The 20,289-nt window shown below is 37.7% G+C and overlaps 1 protein-coding gene across 1 annotated transcript in view; it reads right to left on the minus strand.

The window, feature by feature from the left end:
• The window catches only part of LOC132847454 (serine/threonine-protein kinase 32C-like), an 86,629-nt gene that overhangs the window by 16,651 nt on the left and 49,689 nt on the right, over positions 1–20,289 (minus strand). The window contains exon 4 of the mRNA XM_060872753.1: positions 18,396–18,547. Within this exon, the coding sequence (XP_060728736.1) occupies positions 18,396–18,547 (152 nt within the window). The remainder of the gene's footprint in view (positions 1–18,395; positions 18,548–20,289) is intronic.

Genomic DNA, 20,289 nt, shown 5'->3' on the forward strand with positions numbered 1-20,289 from the left:
CTGGCTACAAGAAACCACTCATTGAGGTTATTTCAGCCAAAGTGGGAAAAAACTAGCTATTAGGTCACAGGGTGTCCTAAGTTTTCCTCAGATGAAATACTAATTTTTTGTTGATTCCTTTCGTTTAATAAGTGAAAACCAAGTAACAAAGTTTAACAAATTTAAACAAGATCAGGAATTGACATGATGACAGTTCTTAATAAAGAACTGAATATTTAATAGGGTGTCCTAATTTTCCATATGACTGCACATATACTGGGTTTTCTGAGCTGAAATGTGCTTCTCTTTTTACATGCATCTTAACTACGATCTTGTCACCCCAAAATAAAAATGTGAAAAATATTATTCAGAGTTTCAAATGTATCTAAATTCATTAAGCTTTAGTCAGTTTTGGTAAAAGCTATTCATTCATTCATTCATCTTTTACCGCTTATCCGAACTACCTCGGGTCATGGGGAGCCTGTGCCTATCTCAGGCGTCATCGGGCATCAAGGCAGGATACACCCTGGACGGAGTGCCAACCCATCGCAGGGCACACACACTCATTCACTCACGCAATCACACACTAGGGACAATTTTCCAGAGATTCCAATCAACCTACCATGCAAGTCTTTGGACCGGGGGAGGAAACCGGAGTACCCGGAGGAAACCCCCCGAGGCACAGGGAGAACATGCAACCTCCACACACACAAGGTGGAATCGAACCCCGACCCTGGAGGTGTGAGGCGAACGTGCTAACCACTAAGCCACCGTGCACCCGATAAATCAATTCATTATCTAACAAACTGATCAAAAAATGATATTCACTGTGTGAGGTAATATATGCCTAACCATTGATGTTTTTTAGCTACGCAGACATTATATTCAGGCTAACTGTTTGCATTTGTAAAAACTAGCTTGTTGCTGAACTTAATATTTGAAGGTAGAAAGCCTATGAAGGATCAACACACCAGACACACACACACATGCATGCACACACACACAGACTTTATAATGTAAATATAATAAAAGTTTGTGTACTAAACAAAGTTTCCAGAAAAAAGTATGTATTGGACAAAGCCCTTTGGCAGTTACGCAGGAAATAAAAGTACATATGGAGACTACTTTCCGCAGAAGATCCAGAGTTCAATTTCAGTTATGAAAGAGACAAGGGTTTATAGGGTCATCAGCAACAATCAACACATCTATAAAACATATCAGCAGCACCCAGCCAGCCACAGCCATAAAGCTGACCCTATAAAGCACACTTTGCTCACCACAATAAAGCTCCAGCATGAAGCTGGCCTGATAAAAAACATCAGCAAACCACAAATAATAATAGTGGCCATTACAGCCCACAAAGTCCTTCACCATAACAGAACCCTCTGATCGAAGCATTTGAGATATGAAAACATATGGACCCCACGGGAAGTAAGCAGCTAAATTTGGGATTAGAGTTAATAGTGCAAGAGGAATGATCATTTATCCTGAGCTATGTGAATACTCTATATGAATAGTGCCTGATAATGATGGAGGGTCTACAGTAAAGTACAGGTTTTGGGTAACATCTTATGGTATCTAAAAGCAGCAAGCTGGAATGGTTTTGTTTCTATCTTATTTAAATCAAACTTCCATTTTTCATATTGTTTTGGCAATGAAGGCATTTGTTGAAAAATGGTGAGAAGTCGAATCTTTATTTCCCTGTTGTGGATACTTTGTATGGTTTTCTATACGACACATCTTAACCATTTTTTTTTTTACATTTCTGTCTATTGCTAAAAAATTGTAAATGCTGCCTCTTGAACTCACATCATGTTCAATGAGCCCACTCACCCTACAGTATCATTATTATTCATAAACAGAACATCTAGAAGAAGATGCCTTTATTTGTCACATATACATTACAGTACAATTCATTTCTTTGGCTATCACAACTTAGGAAGATAAAATGAACTTGAAATACTTTTTGTTATATTTTTAATCACCAATTACAGTGTGAGTCTGAAGTTCAGCTATGATACAGCACCCATGGATCATCTAGCCAAAGCTGCTCTATATGGTTCCTTAGGGTACATTTAGGTTTAGTAATAATGTAGCATCACATGTGACTGAAATATGGATACTGCAACTGTGTATGTAAGCCTATGTTTGACAGAATACGATGAACAAGTGAAGAAAAATATTCAGGTGTTTTGGCCAAAAAAGAAGTTTCATAGCAGTCTGTTTATCAGCCTAAAATATCAGTGCGTAATGAAAACTCAAAGTCAGAGCACTTAATTGTAACTCCAATTGCAATCGCAAGTCTATGATCTCAGTGATGACAATTCCAAAGACTTATTGCCACCCATGAAATCAGGAGAGTTCCTCCACCTCCTAAATCCCATTTTAACCCTTGCATATAGTCTCTTTTCAATGATAATTACCTCAATAATAGCTGTACCCTGCATACCATACAGTATATCATTTTTCTTCAGTATGGTAAGCCATATGAAATGTTAAAGTTTTGGAAGTCATTAATGTGTAATATGTGATATATTAGATACATATTAGTATGCTTGATAAAGGCAGAAGATATTGTACATCAGTAAAAGCAGATTTGTAACTTATAACTAGTCTAATATTTACGGAAATATACTGGTTTGTTACTAAATGCAATGAAAGCACAAGGTAATGTGGTCCTGAGAAAAAATAAGATCTCCATATAGAGAGTTTTGTCTCTGGGTGGCAAATTAAAATGACAGTGTTTTGAAAGAGCATTCAGTGATTTAAACTTTTTTTTTTAAATTAATTCCCTTTCTCTGATGTCACATTTCACATATTGTAAAATTAGAGGCTTTGTAGATGATCTATGAAACAGTGTGAATTGTGTAGAAGAAAAGAATAAAGTCAAAGCCTTTCAACAATTTCTAAAATTTAAAAAGTATACATTAGAATGTAAAAAGGATTTAAAACGATTTTTAACTTGAAGCCTGGGTTTAATCTAACGCAACACATTACCTTTTAACCTGATTCAATTTATTGGTTGTCAACACTTTATGTTTTTGAAATTACTGTTTTCAATTACTAAGATAATAGCTCATAGCTTTGTGTACAACAGGAATACAAATGAAGTAAAAAGTAAAATAAAATAAATTAAAATAAAAAAGGTCATTTAATTCAAAAATAGCTCAGATCTGAAGAAGAATAAAGAACCAAAAGAACTGAACACAACTAAGACTGTGAAAAGAATGAAAACAAAACACACTACCTAGGTTTGGAAAACTCTCTACACATAGTCAACATACCAGAACATTCATTGGATTCAAGGCACATAACATCGATTCATGACACAGGGCAAAAGTGCAGGAACTCTCTTTTTAAGTGAAAAGAGGAAATCATGCCCAGAGTTTATTGTGAGGGTCTAATCGTTGGTATACTTAATATACTGGGATAATCCACAATTATAATCTAAAGAACTGGAGTTAGCCATAACCAGCAAACATAAAACTATAAAACAAGGCTTTCTGGAAACACGTCAGAGCTATAAAGTATGCTAAGACAAAACAAGACATTGGATCACTGAGGTGTATAAACTAATCATGGGCTAGCACAGAACAAGAGTAAATAATTCTAGAATAAACCAGTTACAGGATAAGGGTCAGAGACAGGACCAAAACAGAAACCAAAACAAACACTAGCACATGGCGCTTGTCGCTATGGGAACTGCAATGGCATCTGTCACATGCTACTGTGACAACAACGGCCACTGTGACTGACTTCCACTGTCACTTCAAGTCAGAAGCCAGAAGCAGTAATTGAAATCAGGGTTTCTTTTTCATGGATCAACCATATATGTGTTACCTTAAAACATCTTTACAGGAGAAACTCTTGGAATAAATCATATCCTTGCTTGCAAAAATTTGCAAACCATTGCCTTGAAAACTCTTGAATAGTGTCTTCATCTAAAAGTCTTTTAGACTGATAAGACTACATGGAACATTTCAACTTAAATTTTAAGTAGTTATTTAAATGTAGGTGAAGCCATTAGCCAGGTAACACCATGCCCACTTTAACATATGGTAGTGGTAGCATAATGCTATGAGCCAACATTGACTAGCAATCTGGTCAGAACTGATGTGAAAATGAATGTACAAAAATGTAGAAGAGAGATTCTTCTGTCAAAGAGCTCAAGCCAGGAAGGCAGTTTGTTCTTCAGCAAATGCTGTAAGACAAAATATAAATTCATGTCCTTTCATTCCTGATCTTAATCTCATCTCAAAGCTGTTTTACACCAGTGCGCCCCATCTGATCTGGCAGAGCAATGAGCCAAAATCCCTCCATTAAATTCAGACTTCTACAAAAAAATTACTGTAACAGCCATCAAAGATGGTTGGTGTTATGCATCTCTGGTATATATATTTTGTGGCATATTTTGCAAATCGATCGCTAGTTGAGTAGAATCCTTTTACAAAACTAGATCCCTGAGTTGCCTGTGCCTGAGATTTGTAGTCATCTGCATGTGGCTGTTTATAGGCATCAATTACTGAACTATTCTCACTCTGCCGAGGTGCACGTGTTTTGCTGCCAACCCACCCACGAAAAGGAAGCCAACAAAGCTTTAATGAACAGCTTTGCTCCGGAGCCAAGTAACAGCCACAGCCACAGCCACAGCAAAACTTTCTAAATTTATGTTGCTATTTAAAACATTGCTTTAAATAATAAAAAGTCACTAGAAGCAGAAACTATTGTTATTGAGTTATACATGCAACCAAATTATTATTTATTTATCCTTTTCTTTATTTTCATAAGACTATCATAATGATTACCATAAATAGGACTAAAGAAAAAACAGACAGACTTATAAAAGCATTATTGCTTTAACACATAATAAAAATAATGAGTGAAAATAAGGATTTGAATATTTGTTTTTGGTGTTTAATATACACTGCTCAAAAACATTAGGAACACTCGACCATCACAGCATAACACCAAGTTAGTTAAACTTCAGGGATATCAAGGTGTCCAGTTAGGAATTATAAGTTATTGTGAATCAGTTTCACCTGCTTTAGTGCAAATGAAAGCGACAATAGGTGCACTGAAGAATACACAACAAGACAATCCCCAAAAAGGAAATGGTTTTGTATATGGTTGCCACGGGCCTTTGCGCTTTCCTTACTCTTCCTGAGTGATTTGTCTCTAGTTTTGTGTATTGTTGGGGTCCTTGTCACTACTTATAGGAGGAGACTATGGGAGACGAGCCGTTACTTGAGCAGAGCTAAACAAGGGCCGTAGAAGTACAACAACCAAGCAGAAGCACCAGCATCTGCTCCTTTGTGCAAGGACCAAGCTGTCAGAAACAGATTCCATGAGGTGGCATGAGAGCCTGACATCCTCTAGTTGGACCTGTGCTTACAGCCCAGCACCATGCAGCACAATTGGCAATTGCCAGAGAGGAGCAGAATTGGAAGATCCACCACTGGCACCCTGTTCTCTTCACAGATGAGAGCAGGTTCATGCTGAGCACATGTGACAGACGTAAAAGAGTCTGAGATGGCGTGGGGATGCTGCTTGCAGCATACATCATCCAAAATGACTGGTTGGAATTGAGTCAGGGATGGTCTAGGGAGGAATATCCTTGGAACTTTGCACAGACTTACACATGCGAGCCTAGGATACCCTTACTGCTGTTGGTATCAGGATGAAATCCTCAGAGACGTTGCCAGATCCTTATCCTAGTGCATGACAATGCCTGGCTTTGTGTGGCCAGACTGTGTAGGATGACATGTGTAGGATGTGTTTCTGGATGACAAAGGCATTTCCGCCATTGACTAACCTTCACGTTCCCTGGACCTAAATCCAATAAAGAACTCGCCAAGTAGCACAACAGACTGTCCACAAATTCCCTGATCAGGTCTGGGAAGAGATCCATCCTAGGAGGAGAAGGACACTATTCTCCATCTAATCAGAAGTATGCCAAGACGTTGTCGGGAGTGCATACATTTAGGTCATACACACTACTGACTTGCTGATGAGATGCTGTGATGAAATTCATGCCAGTTTTTTTACATTGATTTTCAGTGATTTTAAATCCAGCACTCAGAGGGTTGATGATTTTGGTTTCCATTGACCACGGACACAATTTTATTCTCAACAAACTACACAATGTATATACGTAAACATTTTCAACTTAAATATTTAGTTCATTTAGATCCAATGTGCGTTTTTTTAGCAGTGTACTTCCAATGCATATCTCCACTTTATATTCAAAATACATTGAGAGATGTATGAATGACCCTATAATGAACCCATCAATTTAAAAGCCTCCTATAATTTTCCATGTGATTCAAGTCAGGAGATTAGTTACGATCAGCCAGGTCATGCAAGATCTTATTTAGGGTGTGTTTTGGGTTAGTGTATGGGTGAAACAACCAATCAATCTTCTCCCCAGATTCAGTTTCTTAGCTGATAAAACTAAATTCTCTAAAATAAACTCCTCACACACACATCTCCAGTCGTATTTCCTTTGAGGACTTGTAATATTTCAGTTCCATTTACACAGAAGCAGCCCTGTATCATGATGCTGCCACTTCTGTACATCACTGTGGTTATGATGTTCTTTAGGATCAAAGGCATTTTTCTCCAAACACGAACTGCATTATTGCCTAGTTGCAGGTAATATTTCAAAGGATGACTGAGATGCAGTTCATTGCTTATTGTTTTCTGTAAGCTGTAACTGTTTTTTTGGCTGTTTTCAGGCTGTCCTTCTCTTTTCACATATCTCCTTTGTTCTCTCCTGCTTTCTTTATTGATTAGTCTGAGAGCATGTTGTGAAATCTTGCATGTTACACCTGTCGAGAGATGATTAGGTCAATTAAATTTTCACCTGCATATTGTTGAACAAATTGCACCGACAGGTGTTTATTTAGTGTTTATGGCTTTACAGTTTATTTACAGTTTATTTATGTATTTACAGTTTATGGCTCTGTATCTTTTCCATTCAAGTTGCTGTTAATAATATTACATTTTAGGAATTTTAAATCTTTGAATTTTAGGAATCTTCTTTGTGATTGCTATTTTGCATTTCATTCCTATGGCATTATGTCCTGTATAATGACGTGGGTGCAATTTACAGCACTGATGCAGAACCTGATTTATTTATAATCCTGATTATACTTGTGCTATCATGCAGTACATTTCCCCAGGTTTCTGCTAAACTGCTTTTAACTCTCTCCTGATGCAGAATGTTATTCTCCCTTTTTGATTTACACTCTGTGTCACGTTCACATACACGCACCATGCACACGTACAGTATATGGATCTCTACCAGGTTAATACTCACAGTGAACTGACAAAAATGAGACATGAGAGGCTGTAAGCATCATTCTTAGAAATCACAGTAAGAGCAGAACAGAAGTGGTCACTGAATAAATCCTTCACAATGACCTGTATCTCCTCACATGAAGGGTAATATGAAAATAAAAAATAATGGTGTCCTTTTCAGTTAAAGACAGTATGACTAGTCTGAAGTAGCCATGGCATTTATTTAGGTCTAGGTCTATGAATAGGTCATCATTGCCAGAGTCAAACCTTTTGAGAACAGTAATATAATTCTGATCTCATCACCTAGGGCCATCTCCAAGGTATCTTACCAGCTAATAAGCACTTGGGAATAATTTTATAAAGCATACAAAAATCCTTTTTTAAATTAGGTTTTAATGTTGTTTATACAACACTGTCAATATTGGAATATATTGAAGCCTTTTAAACTTTGACACATTATGGCAGGAAATAAACCACATGTTTATGCTGGTTCTTCTAGTTAGTGAAATGAGTACAATTACCAAATATGATGCAACTACAAGCTGAATGGTAAAAACATTGTTAAAGCAGCAACGAGCAGTTGTTAGGAACTGCAATCAGATTCAAAATACTAGGAAAGTTTAAAAAAAAACAACAAAAAAAACAGGTCAAATAAACTACAAACAGGATGTCAGAAGCAAAAACAGAGAGCGAGTTAAAGTTCAAAAACCAGGATAGCAAGAACAAAACAAACAACTTGGTAAATGATAGGCCATGAGGACACTGAGCAAATACTTTGCTCTGCACACAACACACACAATGCTGAAGTGAATGCTGTAGTGCTGCAAGGCTGCTAAACCAGCAGCATGGCTTGACTCACAGCTCTTAATACAAGGAGAAAATTTGTGACAATATAAAATGTTTGCATGCTTGGTAGTCACAGCAATTCCTAAAACTTTTACATTCAATGCATTCTCTAGAGATTATCCAAAATGGTGCAAATGGTACCAAATCAAGTTCCACCACTGTCACCTGTCTCTGCCCACAGGAAGCGTAACTGTGTGACTTCTTTGTTTATGTTTCACATATACATGCAAGATTTGACATTTGTCTATAGAGGTAGAGATGCAAGCCTTTAAAAAGTAAGCAAACATCCTCGGCTCCCATCTCCATTAAAGTAGGTCAATCAAACCATTAAGGTTTATGGATCCTCATGCTCTAGTCTGTTCCCAAACAAATCACTCACACACTCACTGTCATTTCAAGGTTTGAGGATAAGTGGGGCAATCACAGACAGTGTGAGGCTTAAAGGACGCTATATTGCAAACTTTATACAGCAAAGTTCTAGGCCAGACTTTGGGACAGTAAGGTGGGACTGTGAGGATGTAGTGAGGGGGTCTTTTCTAGCCAGAGAGAGAGAGAGAGAGAGAGAGAGAGAGAGAGAGAGAGAGAGAGAGAGAGAGAGAGAGAGAGAGAGAGAGAGAGAGAGAGAGAGAGAGAGAGAGAGAGAGAGAGAGGGGGGGAGAGAAATGGAGGAGAAGGAAGAAGGCTACTAGGCTGGAAAGAGTTTAAGAGGCAGACTGAAATAATCAGGACATGATGACAAATGAGCCAGGGGAAGCAGAGAGAGCGAGAAAAGGAGAGAGAGAGAGAGAGAGAGAGAGAGAGAGAGAGAGAGAGAAAAGTAAGTGTGATAGAGGGAGACAGAGACAGGGCATTGCATTTGCCTGAAATTTGCGCAGTGCCCCAGAAAACATTCAGCGGACGCTTGGCAGTGGGCAGACAAGCAACCTAATCAGACCACACACTCTCACACACACACACACACACACACACACAGAGTAATTCCTTTTGGTCTTGCCCTCACAGTACAGTAAGTGCTCTGTACCTTTTTCTCTTTCTATCCTGAGCAGTTTCCTCCCTCCGCCCCTCCCTCTTCCATCTCTCCTCTGGCCTTATTCTACAAGGTGCACTTGTAAAGTGTCGTCCTGGATGAACTTCAGAACTAAAGTAGCTGCTGCAAACATATTAACTGCTGCAGAATTGAGAGCAGTGTCCTCTATGAAGAGCACCTGCACTAACTGGATGACCACTATCTTTAATGTGCAAATATATCACCCAAGTATACAGTGAAGCTCTATAGAGCTGTCTACTATGTTAAACAGAATCTTTATTAGGCTTTATTTATTTATTTATTTGTTTATTTCAACAACATTTAAGAGCAAAAACCTTTATTATATCTGAATATCAAATAAAAAAGGAAAATGCATTTATGTTAAAGTTACTGCATAAATGGTCCAGAGTATAAAGGAATGCTTCACACTGTAACACATTTTATATGTATTTATAATGACATATTTCTGATATGCTTAATGAGAATTTGTTGATTGATACCTATATTTTCATTATTTCTGTAATAAAGTACTGTAGGTGTATATGTGCCACTCTAATGTCACAGAAGGACATTGCTAATGTAGTTAGATAATAAGTGAAACATGTGACAAGAAATGTGTTAAAGCATACAAAAGTGATCATTGTCAGTTAGTTACAAAACCAAAAGTGTAACAATGTCTTTCCTTACCATTTTCAAGCAACAGTCAATATCATATTGATAAATGCTGTTGGACTCAAGTGTTCAAGACTTCAAGTGTGCAATACAGGTGTATGAAGTAATTGTGAATAATGATCCATGAGATGACAAGCATGAATGGAGTTGATGGTGGTATTAACATGGCACTGAGCCTTTAAACCATTATCTGTTTTAATAGTGTACAGATGGGCTAGGTGACAGTACTGGAGACTAAAGTGTCAAAGCTCTGCTGCATCAATCTCTTAAGGTAACAGTGGAGCAAAAATACCACTCAGCACACGGTTAGACTGCATTGGTGGCAATGTAGGAAACTATTAACCAGAATGAAATGATTCAATTCAATTTTACAGAACAACAGGCCAATAAAAAAAAGTGTTCCATTCATCCAAGTATAATCAGTAGCAGGGGCTTGATATCCTGACCTGTTCTTTGTTACTGAACAGAATATCTTAGCTTGACTGCTGAGCCACAAGTGCCTCATAGATAATTGGTCAATATTTCTCTAATTCATTTTGTAGTTATTGCAAAATGTCATAGTGTATTAGCTGAAAAAAAGAAAAGGGAAACAAAGACACTTAGAGCAGGTGTTATCCAAAACCCAAACTGTTCTGAACCTCTTTGCTGGCAGAATTACCCTCTCATTCTGCACCTAGGCATGCTATCAGTCTGCCAGCCTGCCCAGTCCTATCAATACCAGTCACAGCATTGTCACTGACATTCACTGACTGTGTGTGTTTGTGTGTGTGTTGATGACTCACCCTGGGAGAATGTTAAATCCTCTTAAAGGGGAATCTCTCAATGTGTGATTATACACACAAATGCACACACACATTATTTATGATATTACCTCTCATTATCTGGATGGAGATGGGAGAACCTGTCAGAAGGATATTCATCTCAGTATTGCTCCATCAATTAGGCTTTTATGAGAGTGGCTAGATGTACAACGCTCCTGAGTAAAAGACATGTGGCAGGCATTTAAATGAGAGCATGAGGAAAAGTTACTCCGGTCTGATGAGACAAACATTTCATTTTCAGGTTGAACATTTGGTCATGGAAACATTTTGGTGGCAGTATCATGCTATAGGGTTGCTTCTCAGTGGCAGTGATGGGGAGATAATTAATTTAGTATAAAGTACAATTGCAGCCAAATACACAGATATCCTTAAAGACATCACAACATTAAACTGAAAGAAAGGTCTACTGTGTGTGACCTAGCTATAAAACATCTGTAGACAATTGTGAAGATATCAGTTCCCATCTAATCTGATTGGTCTTTAGAGGATCTGCAAGAAAGGATGCAAGAAACAGATTCAGGTGAACAATGTTTGTAGTGATTTACTCAGAGGAGCTTCTACAAAGCTCTGAATCTAAATGAAAGGCTATTTTCAATTATATTATATATATATATATATATATATATATATATATATATATATATATATATATATATATATATATATATATATATAAAATATTAAATTCACTTAATAAATTCACTTTGTCATAAAGGGTAATTGTGTGTAGGCAGGAGGCCAACATGGCAATTTTAACCATTTTAACTGAAATCCTTATCCCAAACATGTTTAAATACTGAATGGATCTAAGTATTTTCTGAAGTTACTGAAATTTATGTAATTCAATTTACACTTCCTGTTGGCAGGTCAATTAAGAAGTGAGCCTTCTGGCTAGCTTACTAATTACATCAGAGGCAAGGCTCCATGGCCATGGAGCCTGTGCCAGTGATAAAGGTTTTATAAGTCTGCTGAGTCTTGTGATGTTATCTGGCAACGAGTGGTCACAGTCATTCACTTGATTAACACTTGATGAAGAATAGCTGACTTTGCAGGTTTCTTCTCCAGATATTAACCTCTTGTTACCTAAAAAAAATCCCCATCCACTTAGTCTGAAATGACTGTGGAGTAAATGTAGAAAGAAGTAAATACAGAATGTTGTCAGCTGTACAAACATCAAAGCTAAAAAATTCTAGACACATTGAAAACAATCTTATTCTGATGGAATGGTTGATTGTGAGCTATAGAAATTCTTATATATTCATCAAAACAAGCTGTTTTAGAACAACCCGCAACTCCCCGTCATGTCTCAGAGTGGTGTAAATGGATACAGTAATTACAGCTTTCGGCATGCTTGACATTTTCAGGGCTTACGGCATGTTTTTCCTGTAGAGGAAAAGAGACACAGCCTGCTCTCCCTGACTCAAACATAATAAAGCTTCTCTGAGGTGAACACACAGAACCTTTTCAAAGCAGTGCCATTGTTCAAAGCTGCAGATAAAACAAGCAGGAATGAAACAGCATCAGGAAAGAACATGGTGCTTACAGTAAGTTGCACATTATGTTCTACAACTGCTACAAGTAACGTGAACCATATCACATCATATTCTGTTAGTTCTATTCTATAAATTATTATTTCTATCTTTCTTATTTTGAACTTTAGTTTTAGTTTAAAAGTTTAGTTTTACTTAAATTGTTAGTTTATTTATATGCACATTAATATGTCTTAGGAAAAATATGTTTTCATTTCACTTGTTTTCAAGCTGTATACTTATATTACTTTGTACATGACAAAAATCTTGAATTTTTAATTTGAATTGCACTTGTGTCAGAGATAATTAAGTCAGAAATGTGTAATTTGGTAAAGTTTTCTAACATTCCAGGCAGCTGTCAATAAAATATCCGATCAGAAAAAACAGCAATATATTCAAACAGTACAAGGTAGCCGCGACCTGCCTGTTATTAATATTGTTTCTTAATTCAGAACATTTAGCTAGAGTGCATTTACATGTTTTTGGACGCATGGTCATGAAGAGAATATTGAAAGATGAGGTGGTCTATGCAATTAAATATCTATAAAATGTCAACAGTTCAACTCTAGACATATTTCACTTCCTAACAGTGGGTATCATGTATGTTTATCCTTCAGATCCTGCAGTAGTCATTTTACCTGAGAATTTGTTGAATTTGTTATGTTGTGTCATCATTAACCAATCCTCAGCATTCCCAATAATAAGTAAGAATTTCTACAGAACCAGACTCAACCACGACATTACACCTCCATGCCATGTGTGCTGAATATATGAACCCCTTCATCATAAATCAAATGCTTCTTGTTCACAGACTAAATAAAGCCAGTTTGGCCTCACACCTCCAGGGTTGGGGGTTCGATTCCCGCCTCCGACTTGTGTGTGTGGAGTTTGCATGTTCTCCCCGTGCCTCGGGGGTTTCCTCCGGGTACTCTGGTTTCCTCCCCTGGTCCAAAGACATGCATGGTAGGTTGATTGGCATCTCTGGAAAATTGTCCGTAGTGTGTGATTGCGTGAGTGAATGAGAGTGTGTGTGTGTGTGTGCCCTGCGATGGGTTGGCACTCCGTCCAGGGTGTATCCTGCCTTGATGCCCGATGACACCTGAGATAGGCACAGGCTCCCCGTGACCCGAGGTAGTTCGGATAAGCGGTAGAAGATGAATGAATGAATGAGAATGAGATATGATGCAGGAGTTGGGATCATGCAACAACCTGCTTTTTAGTGTAACTAAAATGTAGTGAGTAAAAGTAGCTTTCTGTGCTTAAAAACAGTAACAGTATAAGTAAGGCCAGCTAAAACTCTTAAAAATACATTTCCCCCCAAAAAACTTACTCAAGGAAATGTAACAACGTAAATGTACTGCCTTACTACCCACGTCTGCTGAATCGTGTCTTCAGTAGTTGTACACATAGCCTCATTCAAACTTTGACATGATCCTCTATTAATATAAAGCAAACTTTTCGGAGTTGAAGAAATGTTAGGTGTTTGTGTGTGTGTGTGTGTGTGTGTGTGTCTGCCTGTGTGTGTAATTGTGTCCATATGTGATTATGTGCATGTTTGTGATTGTGTTGTTCTCATCTAAATGTCAGTACAGATGCTATGGTAAAGAAGCATTTTTTAACCTCCTGAAATGAGATAAAGCTGGATTAAATGTTTAAATGTTTATTACACCTCTTGTAATAGAAGCAGTATTTTGTGAGGAAAAGACTACTTTATTGTGCAGCCCACTGAATTTATTTTATGCTGACAATTGAGAACATTGATCTTGAAGGATATCTAAATATGCAATATTTGTATTGCAACTGGAAAGACTGCAATATCACGCCATGAATTTGCCAAATTTCATGCTCTCTTTTCCATTTTACCATTTGGTCCAAATTATTAAGCAGACTTCTAGTGAGAAAGCAGGATTGAATCATATGTAAGTATTTTTTGTACCGCCTGAATTTATTTTCTACTAATCCTGAGCCAAGTATATATATATATGGAAATAGCTAAAAAGCTATGATGGCTGTGTGAGAGAGGTGAATAGAGTAAATAAAAGTTGACAAGAAAACAAGTGTTTCCTTTGCAGAATTGCCTTAAAATGAACTAAATATTCAGTGGTGATTCCTAGGGCAATGTAATGAGAAAGAAAAAAAAACACATTTTCTATTCAGTTACGCTTAAACTGTCAAAACCTGCTTACACTTTAGTTTCTTCTACAATTTGTACATGCAGAGCACTCTTTACACACAGGCATTATAAGGCTGCAGTATATCATAACACTTTCCAAAACCACAAGGGAAGAGAAGGCAACACAACACAGTCCTCATAAGAGAGCTGTGCTTCAGGTACACAATGAGGCTAGCATGATTAATACCCCTTAAAAAAGTTGCATTCAACTCCTAGAACCTGACAGGATGCCAGGAACAAATGTACTGCCAGGTCAATGTTCAGAAAGTTAGCTGTGCTTCTATATCTCTTCTTGAATTTGTCTGACAGCAGGAACAGCTGTAGTTTGAGCAGGAGGCAATTGGAAGGTGTTCAGTCATGCAGCTAGTGCAAATGCTTCCTCTCGTCTAGTCAGAGAGGAAAGACATGTGGACGTTTGATTACAGAAAAGTCTTTCTGTCTAACAGCTGCGTCTGTGCACCAGCGCTGATGGGTTTGCAGTGCCAATCAGCCAGGTCCATCCATATGGTTTGTGAAAAGTGGGCGGCATTCTAAACAGAGAGGGGGAAATGATTGAAATGTGTTCTGCTCAAACAAACCCATGCAGACAGATGGGAAGTTCCCCACAGCTGCCATGCTCAGATTTATTAGAGTCTTGAGGGTGGTACTATAATATTAATGAAAGATGAAAGATTTTTTTTAATGCACTACTTTCAGGCAGGTGTGTGTTTACATTCACTGTCCACTTTTTTAGGAGCACACATACATCTCCACATGGGGAAAAGTCTGAGCTCTCTGACTTTAACCATGGCAAGGTTGTTTGTGATTTATGGGGTGGTTTGAGTTTTTCAGAAACTGCTGATCTCCTAGAACTTCAACACACACCAGTCTTGTAGGTTAAAATGCTCCAAGCTTATAAGACAGCCTAGAAGAAAATGGCCAGAAATGGTTCGAGCTCACAGAAAGAGTACAGCAACTCAAATAAGCACTCTTTACAACTGAGGTGATCAGAAAAACATTTCAGAATGCATAACATATTCAACCTTGAGGTGGATGGGCTACTACAACAGCAGAAGACTACATCAGAGTCTGTTTCTATCAGCTAAGAACAGGCATCACACACATTTTAGGGTAAAATAATGAGGTGGCTTAATTCTTAGTTGACTTCACTTAGTGCTCTTGTAAAAACAGTTGCCATCAGCAAGAGCATATTCATGAAGCATTTAAAAGATTAACGCCTACCTCTTGAGCTTTAATGGCAATGTGCTATGGATAAACAACTCCAGAGGATGAGAAAACGCTTGCGAGTGGTCGTGGGTATCTTGGGAAAAGGTAAATAAATTTTCCTCTGATGCATAGTCATTCTATTACGTACATAAAAAAGAGCTGTAAAGTAAAAGTGGTTGCAGAAAAGAGTGTTTTATCACTCTAGATTAGGGCATGAAATTAACTTCCTCTCACCTATCAAACATAGGTGAAATTCACTACTGGTAAATAGCTCTGAATTTCCCTGCCACTTTGCTGAACATACTAGTGGTGCTAAAGAAAGGAAGAAGTCAGCCTGCTATAATCACATTATGTAGAGCAACTTACATTTATCTATTTTATACAACTGATCAGTTGAAGGTTAAGGACCTTGCTCAAGGGCCCAAAAGTAGCAGCAAAGGGGTCTTGTGATTTGAACTCACAACCCTTCAAAGCAGCAGTCCAACACCTTAACCAGTGAGCTACCATTGAGCTACCATTTCCTTGTAAAGTGCTATTTGGTTAGGCTCTTGGAACCCTTTTATTTACATTGAAACTGTCGGTTATAAGGCCCTATATAAAACCATTAAAGACTTCTACAGTTTTTATTGATCCATGTCACCTGTATTGTACAGGTGCTTTATTAACTCATATACAGTACCTTCTCTGTACCCTGTATGATGTGAAGCTGTGCTTCTCTCAAATATGGCACATGGTGCAGATTCTACAGGGTGGATATGCATGTGTCATAATGCTCTGCTAACAGTGAGGCTTCACAGAGGCATTAAATTGATGTAAATGTCCAAATTCAAGCAGTAAATAACAAACAGATTCTACATGCCATGCATGAGGCAATATCATAAAATCTCATTATAATAACTGAGGCCTGTACTCAGTTTTTAGGCAGTGTACAGCTGTTACTTCTTTGGGTGAGACTAAGCAGTGCTTGTGCTCTTAGCCCTGTTTAGAACTCTGACTCTGATTCCTGACCTTACTAAACCCACACTGAGGTCAGCCCACGTGTTATTGTAATGGCTTGTAATTATATTTTATCTTCTCATTATGGATCGATAACAAAATATATATGGTTTATCAGTTGACCTCTTACTGGCTCTTTTATTTGATGGTTGTGTGATTTTAAAGCCTCCTACAATTGTCCAGGGGTCTCTGCTCTTGTCTATCTAGAACCAATGGGTTGATATTTTCAACTGTAATGATTTAGAATGGTTATTTGGATCAAACTAACATTAATAATTATGACTAACATAACAATCTAACTGTTAGGACTCTGCCCGGACTCTGGCCACGTGCATTTGTTTATGTTCTTCGTCACGTGTCTGCCCCGCCCCTGTCTCTTCCTGCCCGCTTCCACACACCTGTTTCCCATTGTAATTACCTTGTCTATAACTGTGCCCCGTTGCCTTGTGCAGCGCGGCATCTACTGTGGTTTTGTCCTGTCTCTAGTCCGCGTCATGTTTCGTGTTTTTATGTTATTAAACCCTGTTTATTTTTGCTATCCTGCGTTTGGGTCCGCTCTGTCCCGTGTTTATGACACTAACATTCAGGTATATTTACTAATCCTAACTGTTCTTTCATCAATTATCTAAGGCATGACATGCAAATGCTACTTACATATGTGTCTGTGGTTCTCTAAACACCAGATAAACTGACAGGGAGACTCACTTGGATGACTTTTACCCTTTCAACAAAGTCATAGCGAGAGTGGATCTGGTGAGACCCCCAGTGACATGATACAATTATCGACAGCAGGCATGTGGCCTGTGCCAATCTGCACATTATCTTGGTTAAAGCTGGGTATTGCTGTCAGCAAATTTTCAAACTTTCACATTTCTGAATGAAATGTTCGCATTGTCTGTATTTAGGCCACATGTCAGTATCCAGTCTGCCACTATCTAGTAAAGCTGATATTTTGATGGTGCTATATATCAAGCTAGCAGCAGCCACTTCAGAGTCATTTCTGTGCACTGCTGAAGCCAGAAATTAATACTTCATTTCAACGGTTCATTATCACTATCACTCGCTATGAATTTCACAAACATTGCGGATAATTAGCACAACATTTTACAATTTTGGTTACAAATATAAAAGTAATTAGTATAGGATTGCTCCAATCAATTAAGCTAAAACTTTCATTTCAAGCCCAGCTCTTGATGTAACTGTAAAAAATAAATGAAATAATGTTTGATAAGACCATTTTGCATAGACCATGCTATAGAATTGAAGCTTCACATTAAAATTGCATGAGACAGGAGAGAACCACACAATAATGTCAGGTTGTAGAGGTTACAGGGAGCAAATGTCATAATAATAAATGTTCCTGATTCACTGCACTTCATCTATGTCTGTTTATAATACTGAGGAGTGATTTAGACTGTCTTGAAATATGTATGAAACAACAAATCACTTTCTTAATCACACATGTGGTGTGTAGTTAGAGGAGTAGATGGCAAAATCAAGTGGATGAAAGAAATCAAACATTATTTAGGCTTATAATTATTAAATAAAGACCAGTACTGTTAATAATTTTCACTGATTCTTAGAGTTTCTCAACCTTTAAATAAAACTATGGCCTGTAAATTTGTACTTTAAACTCAAGTCACACATAAAAAATGAAAATTTGTTGTAAAATACGTACTAGAAAGACAGGTAATGTGTGAGAGCGAGAGAAAATGACACATAATGGATACAACCATGCATATGTTACAAGACAATTTTGAAGGCACTTTATGCAGACAGCAAAGACATAGACCCATTTTTCTGCATGCAGTATACATAAAAGAAGTGAAAAATCACAGGATAGTCACCAGAGGTTGACTAAAAAAACATGTTCAATGTCCTGTAGAATCTCTAGCTCTCTAAAGACGTTTCGGACCTCATCTCGCTCTATGCATTGCTGTTTGTTCATGTACTTCATGGCGTACATCTTCTCCGTGTCACGCTTCTGCACAATACACACCTGCAGAGGAGAGCAAACACACACATATACATGAACAGGGTGAGACAGTATACAAAACCTTAAAGATGCACCTATAAAGGAATTGTTAATACTGCCTCAGCATTTTCCTCAGCTATTCTACTGGACATTATCTTGGTTATTTCTTAAGATTAGCACAAACTGATTTAAGCTGGAAATAATTTATGGATATCTGTCCATTGTGCAGGCCCTTATACAATACAAAGTTGCTAGATTTTCATTTGTTTATTTTCAGAAGTGTCACTTATTTGGTGCCAACTAAGTCATTATACAACAAATACAAAAAAAAAAAAGATCTGCCTGTAATGTTATCCACTTTTTGTAAGTGTGAAATGTAACACACCCACAAGTGGTTTTGTGTATAATGTAAAGTGATATTCCGCTACAGGGGAAACTGTGAAACAATAAAAAATTAAAGGGCACTTATAAGCACACAATGAGCCACAATGAACCATTTTCAGATTTAGTCTTCAATCACTCTCTCTTGAATTTTCCAGTGATCAGCTATAACATTAAAACCACTGACTGGTGAAGTTAATAAAATTGATTATCTGTCACAGTGGCACCTGTTAAGGGTTTGAATATATGAGGCAGAAAGTGAACAGTCAGTTTTTAAAGTTGATGGTGTTGGAGGTAGGAAAAATGGCAAGCGTAAGAATCTATGTCCAAATTGTGATGGCTAGACGACAACAAAGACAAGAAGAGCATCTCCAAAACAGCAGATATCGGGGAAGTTCCTGGTACGCAGTGGCTAGTACATACCAAAAGTGGTCAGTGAAGGACAACCAGTGAACCAGGGCCTAGTCAAGTGTGCCCAAGGCTTACTGATAGCACAAAATGCAGAAAAGGTTATTGCTGGCTCTGATAGAAAGGTGTCAGAACACAGAGTGGATTACAGCTTGCTGTGTATGGAGCTGTGAAGCTGCAGGTTGCCTCAGAGTCAGAGTGTCCCATGCTGACTCCCATCCACAGCCAAAAGTGCCTACACTGAGTGTGTGAGCATCAGAATCTAGACTATAGTGAAATGGAAGTACCTGGGCTGGTCTGATAAATCACTTTTTTTTTCTTAGCATATTATTATTTCTGATGAATAATTTTCTACAATTAATGAAGAACCTGTGCTCATCCTTCTTCAGACTAAAAGAAAAAGTTTAAAATGTTTATTACCAGCCTGAGATGCATTTGAATGATAGATGATGACAGATGGTGTAAGGGCTGAGAAATCTCTTTAAATCTTGATCATGAATCTTAAACTGGGATCATTTATTCTGACAACAAGGAGACAGTTTGAGATTCCTGTGATAATATAATATAAAATTATAAGATATGGGGTATGAAATAAGTATGTTAAGGTTCTCCTTACCATTGTGGGAGAAAAAGAGTCTAGGCTACAATCAATGAAGGTCTGTGAGTTGTATTTTTAACCAGAATGTGTTCCTATCATTTTACACTATTTTATGTATCTTATAGCAAAAGAATAACCGACCATGTTCACAGTTCCTATCACTGTTTAGATTTGGCCATTTTTTTCTGCTTAGTGTCTTCATCACATTGTTCATTTTATGATCTGAATATACAGTACTAGCTACACTAGCATTTCGCCCACTGGATGATTATGAGCTGAAGAACATTTGTTGCTCAGTCAGGACAAGCTGTTGAGATTGTCACAGGATCCCTATGATGCCAGATGTTTCCCATCAATCATATGGACATAATATGTAAAT

This window comes from Tachysurus vachellii, chromosome 6, assembly GCF_030014155.1.
Source record: "Tachysurus vachellii isolate PV-2020 chromosome 6, HZAU_Pvac_v1, whole genome shotgun sequence".
NCBI lineage: Eukaryota > Metazoa > Chordata > Actinopteri > Siluriformes > Bagridae > Tachysurus > Tachysurus vachellii.